This window comes from Abramis brama (genome assembly GCF_963993115.1).
Source record: "Abramis brama genome assembly, chromosome: 2".
In the NCBI taxonomy this organism is placed as follows: Eukaryota; Metazoa; Chordata; class Actinopteri; order Cypriniformes; family Leuciscidae; genus Abramis; species Abramis brama.
Window position 1 is genome coordinate 10390340 of NC_139964.1, and position 6806 is coordinate 10397145.

General features: G+C 37.8%; 1 protein-coding gene and 1 long non-coding RNA gene across 2 annotated transcripts; one reads left to right on the forward strand and one right to left on the reverse strand.

Moving 5' to 3' along the window:
- Positions 1 to 360: 360 nt before the first annotated feature.
- LOC311077624 (uncharacterized protein) lies at positions 361 to 5546 on the reverse strand. The gene is made up of 7 exons (XM_084106201.1): positions 5350 to 5546; positions 4918 to 5247; positions 4097 to 4414; positions 1160 to 1321; positions 975 to 1061; positions 768 to 823; positions 361 to 644 (listed from the first exon to the last, which is right to left on the reverse strand). The coding sequence occupies exons 1-7, from the start codon at positions 5402 to 5404 to the stop codon at positions 453 to 455; spliced, it is 1200 nt and encodes a 399-aa protein (XP_083962327.1). The 5' UTR covers positions 5405 to 5546; the 3' UTR covers positions 361 to 452.
- A 9-nt stretch (positions 5547 to 5555) lies between these two features.
- Positions 5556 to 6170, forward strand: LOC311077653. Its single transcript, XR_014604953.1, has 3 exons — positions 5556 to 5596; positions 5685 to 5828; positions 6000 to 6170. It is a non-coding gene; the product is annotated as an uncharacterized lncRNA (long non-coding RNA).
- Positions 6171 to 6806: the final 636 nt, after the last annotated feature.

Genomic DNA, 6806 nt, shown 5'->3' on the forward strand with positions numbered 1-6806 from the left:
ATCAGAGTAAGAATGGGGCGGAGCCACACATCACATGAATCTAGATCTGTTGGATGCATTGCGTCAAGTATGATCAGACCTTACAGTTTTATTTACGTCGCCATCTTTGATATTACTTTAGTCACTATCACTATGGTTATTGTTGATCTGACATGTCTTAGTTTTCTTGTTCATACAGACCGTGTTTTTCCATTCCACCGCGCTGCTTTTCCATGGTTTTCAGTGTAAACACAAGACAGACATCTTTAATCGATCTGGCTCGTGTCTCACTTCATGGCACGGCATTCCAAAAACGTGGAGCTCAAGTTAAAATAAGTTCAACTTATAAAAGATATGTCTCTAGATCTTGCGTTTTTTCCCCCCCCGCTCCACTGCCTGTGTGTTTTTAACAGCGAAAATGCTCATGGATTCAGATATGCAACCAAACAGTGTCACTCGGTTTTACAAGGTCATCATGGACTAACAGTTGCATTTATTTCCTGCGCTACTGAAGTCCTGTCTGAATGATCTGTAGTTTGAAATATGACCGTTGAATAGGTGAGAGAATCAGAGGCGTCGTGTTCACCAAACACTGGAAGGCCCAAACTGTAGCCATGAGTGTTTGTGCACATGATCTCTTCATAATGACAGACAGTGTGTGTGTCCTGAAACAAGAGAAGAAAGAGATGAGCAAGGACATAGTCAACAGGAAAGATGATTAGAATCCACAAATTAACGGTTACAAACAGATTGAGATCAAACTCAAACAGCTGTATGATGAAACTCACTTCTTCACTCAGCAGGTTTTCAGCCGAGAAATGAGCGACACCTTTCATCCGCACTCCTGTTTCGGGACACCAGATTGGGACAAAATGAAGTAAAGGCCTTTAATTTGACAGGATGTGAAAGTCCAGTTATGAAAATGCTAAATATAAGGTGAAAAATGGCTAAGCATGTAAAATGATGCGTTTTGACAGAAAGAAAAAGAGTTTTACCTTGTCTCTTTTGTCTCAAACCGAAATAAGCTAACAATGACAATCCAAACACCATCATTATCACCATAACCGATGCCATAATGTTGACTGTTGAAAAAACATGAAAAACAGATGAAAATAATCCCAAATGTCCTGTTTTTAAGGAAATTGGATTGTTGTAAGTAACATGTGTATGTAATATGTGCCTAGTTGTAATTTTGGTGATAATGATGAAGGTGGTAAAGATGAAGATGAAGGTGGTGGTGATGAGGTTGAAGATGTGACGGGTCTGATGGATGCACTATCTTCAGTCGCTGGTTTAGTCATGTGATCTGAAGCTGTTGTGGTTGGTTTACGTGACCTCCTCTCTGATGTGAAAAAGCACAAATTGTGTAAAGCACAAATGATCTTTGGGTTTAATTTATGATACATAATATATAGATGATGACATTAGAAATCTAAATGACAGTCTGTATGCAGTTATTGCAGAATAAAAACTATTTAAGATTGGATAAGGTTTACTTGCATATATTGAGCCTGCATTTCAGAAGAAGTCATATTGTGGCCAGTCATGTGACCACTCTGAACTTTATATGACACAGCTGCTAATAACGCTTCACTGATGTCAAGAGTGCAAATATAGCACTGTATGTGTGACCAGCAACACTTGTTAAATACAGTCTTCTAGACTGCAAACAATGAACAAATCATCATTTATAATTTTACAATCAGATGATGATCTTAAAAATAATATCAAATGGCTGCATCTTACCATCATTATTAATGTTCTTTTTATATATTGAGCATTTTCAGAATATATATAGTTTAATTTTCACAGTCTAATAATGACAGACGATCACGTGATCTCTTTGTACTTTCCCCGACACAGCTGTTAGTAACACTTCATTAGAGTCAAGTGTGTGATGCAAATATAGCGCTGTACGTGTGACCAGCCATGTGTGTTTAGCATTTTCACTACACTGTTAACCCTTGCTGTAAAATTCTGACAATATTATACCATTTTCCATTAAAACAGTAATATACCGTAGAAAATAAAACTAGCCTACAGGAATATACTGTAAATTAACAGTGCTCAAAATCGACACTCAGAGGCTGTTTTCCCAATCACACCCTATACCCTCATTCACTATTCCCTAGTTCACTAATATAGTCCACTTGAATGAAAAGAAGTGAGTGAATTGAGAAACTGATGAACACCTGATAAGCAGAATCACTGAAGGACAGAGAATCAAGAACAGAAAAAAGAGAAACACAAGAACTACAACTGACGTCCAGCCACACTGAGTGTGAAACCAGTTTACAAACCAGTTTACGATTATTTCTTTCATACATGTACAAAAGTTCTTGTTGAGAATTAACAGAGATTTAGTTATTAATAAAATTTGTTGTCACCATGATGGAGATCAGTATTTGCTTTAGTTGGTCTCTTGTCCCTGGACTTCTTACCTTTCATCTCTCTCTGGCTGCTGTAACAGTGAGTTTATAAAACACATTTGTTATGGCAAGAAAGAGTCAAGAGGAAGATGATCAGGTGTTTTTATTATTTTGTGATGATGTCACAATCATCCTGGACATGCCTGATTTTCAGATTTTTCCTGTATATAGTCATTGAAATTATAGTTATCTCATGTTTAGCATATATCTGTGAATCTACTAAATGAAATCAATATTTCTGTAATAAGGTCTTCTGAAGAATATTGTAATCATATAGTGCATTCAATTTTATTTTACTCCTGCTTGACTCAGACACACACAGACATCAACAATCAGCATATGAATCTCAACAATGGTGAAAAGTTTCATGTCGCAATGCATGCTGGGTTCCAGGATAATATAAAACTCCCAGCATGCACTGCTGCATGAATAATAATAATAATAAAAAAGAAATATTGCCACCATTGTTGAGATTCATGTGCTAAATTGTGATATCTCGGTGTTTCTAAAACACAGTGTAGGTCTGTTTCTCTGGTTATGCATCATGTGTTAAAAAAAAAAAAGAGTCATTGTATCTTATTGCTGCGTTTTCACAGTGGTGGTAATGAAACACTTTACTTGAGGATTAAACTCTGAATAAGTGAGAATGAATTCCTTAGTGAATAAACAGGCAATATGATGATTTTGTCATCATAATCATTATAACTGCGGTCATTCATAAACTGTGTGTGCGCAAGTGTGACTTGCAACAACACAGCTCAAGCAGCAAAAGAAAAAACTAATGTTTTAGCATCAGCAACCCAACTAAAGCAAGCACTGATCTCTATAACGGTAACTTCAAACCAAACATTTTCAATTAAACATCTCAATAACAACTTCTGTAGATGTATGACAGAAATAAAGTCATACTGGTTAATAATAAGTGTAATAATGTGTAATGGCTGGAAGTCAGTCGTAGTTATTGTGTTTCTCTATTTTCTGTTCTTGTGTTTCTCTTTTCTTCAGTGATTCTGCTTACAATCACTTACATATTCCCTTAATTATCTCACTGCATCGTTACTTTTTACTCGTAGTGTGGATTTTCCTGTGGGGTTGAAAGGGTTAACAGTGTAAGATAAAAAGACACACCCACAAAATGTATTTTAACAGTAATAAACTGTAAGTTATAAAACAGGTTTATACTGGCAACACTGTTGCCAGTAGTTTACTGTAAAATTTATTTTTCGGGTCACCATTGTGCAGAAGAGTAGAGCCTGTGCTTCAGTCCAGGAGAAGATCTACAAACATTGATGATTTGCTGCATGTTGCTTTATTTAACAGGCGGTGACTGTGTAGTTGCTGATCCAGTGGAAATCTTTTTATGTACAATAGTTTTTTAGTGGTCTCAAATAAAAGAAGTTCACAGTAATACTTTACTCACATTATTAATGCATTATACATTTTAGTTAATACATTTAAATGACAGTTGGTCAATTTAAGGCAGTCGGTTTCTGCAAGTGTAATTAGTTAACTATAATTTAGTGCATTTTTACAGAAACAAACTAGATTACAGTAAAGAACTGTACAATTAACAGTATTTTACTGGCAACAGTGTTGCCAGTATTTTACTGTAAAAAAAACCGGTAAGGTCTAACAGTGTAGTTAAAGACGTCATTATCAGCCATGTAAAAAGGCTGATGGCATCTTACCGTTATTAATCTTCAGATCTGTCACTGAAATCCACTTGTTCTTGTTCTTTTGTCCCGTCTCTCCAGCTCCACACCAGTATATCCCAGAATCCTCTAGTGTCAGATCAGTGATGGTCACAGTAAAAACTCCTGCAGATTCATCATCCCTCAGAGAGAATCTGCCGTTACTGTTTGTTTCTGATGAAACTTTCATAGTCGATGTCTCACAGAGCGACGGGTCGCTTCCTTTGCACATGAACTTGATCTTGTTCTTCAAATCACTGTTATAATGGCAGGTGATGTTCAGATGTTCTCCAGTCAGACGAGACACGACAGACACTAAATCAGGGCATAAATGAGAGATTTAACTGTCCCAAATTCTCATTAATTCTACACTGCATCCTTGAGTCTCTGTTATAGTGACAGTATGGGCTGTTTAGTCTAGTGTAAATCATGTCAGCTGTTTTGGTGTGAACGGCTTCTCTGTTAACAAAGACTGATAATGGAATAAATATAAAATGAAAACGTATTTTACTACAGAAAGACCTGAACTTTTGTGTACAGATAATGTATACTTTGTGTTTTGAATGAGCGATTTCTCCATAACTGAGACAGTGTTGTGTGTGAGGAAGTGATGCGGGTCAGTGTCTGTGGTGTGAACACACTCGCTCATCATCATCTACAGAGAATACTGTGGTTTCTGTTCTCTCGCCTCTTTACATCTTTCCAACACGTGATACAGCGCTCTCTAATGTTACTGATATATTAGTTATGATTATATGTGTTTTACACCATATCTGTGTGCACTGTCCACTTCACTCATACAGAATATTCTGACTTACCAGGTTTAATTTCCAAGTAAATCTCTGTGTATTTATCAAGTAGTAGAAGTATCTTCACACCACACCAGTATTGGCCTTGATCCTCTGTTCTCAGATCAGTGATGGTGACGGTGAAGATGCGGGTCGTTCTGTCATCGGTCAGAGAGAATCTCCTGTCTTTAGCTGGAGATACAGATTCAACAGGAATGTTTTTATTGAGTCGTGGACACTCTCCTCTGCAGAGATACTTATTATTATCTTCATATCCAGACTCATAGGGACAGCGTATTTCAACTTTTCCTCCTTTATAACCAGTGAAAGTCAAGATCTCCTTCGTCTCACACGCCAAGACTAAAAACATAAGAGAGAGAAACTCAGCTCAGAGCGAACATGGACCTGATTGAGAACAGGAGCTGTTTTAGAAAGACCCAGAAACACAGAATAAACTCTTACCTGACATGATGAGCAGGAGAAATATGAGAAGTTTATGATCACAGATCTGGATCATTTTCTGCTTTATCTGTGAGCCGCTGGTGGCCTGAGTTATGAAGAGTTGCTCTCTCTCTCTCTCACTCTCTCACACACACACACACACACACACACACACACACACACACACACACACACTCTTTCTCTCTCACTTCCAGTGTGGTTGTTGAGCGAGTGTGTGCGGGGTGGTGTAAGCGTTGTGCAGACTGGTGTGAGTGAAGGTTATTTTCTCTTCTTTCTGCTTATCTTTGTGTTGATTTTTTTGTTGTCCGGTTTGTTAATAGTTTTTGTTATTTTAGTTTGAGGGCCGTGTGCGATCTTTTATTTGGAGGCCGAGCAAACACAGGGTTTGAGTTCACTCATTGAGTTCACTCAGCCTTATCTGTGAGCCGCTGGTGACCTGTGTTATGAAGATCTGCTCTCTCTTTCTCTCGACAAGCACGGTAAGAATAGTTAAAATATGCTTTATTTGTACTGTAGCCTGTAACATTACCGTTCAGCATACCGGTGATTGAAGTGTACAGAGCTCACGGTGTCGAACAGTAATCGTTTGTCCTGTGTTCTGGGTGGGGATCACAGAAACCACAGCCTCTGTGTCTTTTCTTTTCCACCAGGAGGTGAGCTGCATGCCATATGTAGCCAATGATGATAATCTCTCTCTGGGGCGTGCCTTATTTTACGTGGCCTATAGGCCAATTCACCATGACGTCACAACAGTAATAGACGTTCTTCCGGGTGGCAAAAGCCGAAGCGTTCCTATGGCAACGCTAGTAAATTGCTTGGAAGGGAGGCCCACCATCGACAGTAAAAATTTAATAAAAAAAAAAAATGTAATTAAATATAATGCATTTTTTTTTATCATAATAACAACTGTGTTTAATGATATAAGTAAAAAATATAATAAATATGTAATATAGTAGCCTACACATAATTAGCAAAATACTCTCTATAGCTCTTTTTTCTAGCCAAAATAACGTGCTATATAGCCTATCATAGTCATTAAATGGCTTTCCTGAGGTAAATGTTATGTGACAATTGTTCTCCAGCTGTTATATTGACCTTTGCGCGGTTGAAAAACACTGATTGGTCGATATTATGTATGAGGAATATACATTTCTGTAAGTTGCGTGAGAAAATGGATGTGAGAGCGTGTGAAAAGTGACAATTGCGTGAGTCTCACGGTGAATGCGTGAGAGTGGGCCGCCCTCTTTTACTTCAGGCAGTGACTGGCAATGAGTCTGATCTTCAAAAGAGACAAGTTTACTAATATTAGTCTCGAATTTCCCCGGCGGAAGATAAATGCTCTGCTGTGATTTTGTAGATGGACCGTTTTGAGAATACACAAAGCAGAGTTGAAGGGCAAGCAGGGTTGGCAGCAGAAATGTAAACGTTGGATGAATCATATAATTTAGGGGATCGTT

Excerpts from the sequence above, each read along its gene's own strand:
- LOC311077624 (XM_084106201.1), bottom strand. The coding sequence starts at position 5,404 with ATGATCCAGATCTGTGATCATAAACTTCTCATATTTCTCCTGCTCATC. Across the intron at positions 1,062-1,159 it reads ATCACCAAAATTACAACTAG|TCAACATTATGGCATCGGTT; the intron begins GCACATATTACA and ends TTTTTTCAACAG. Across the intron at positions 645-767 it reads AAAACCTGCTGAGTGAAGAA|GACACACACACTGTCTGTCA; the intron begins GTGAGTTTCATC and ends CTCTTGTTTCAG.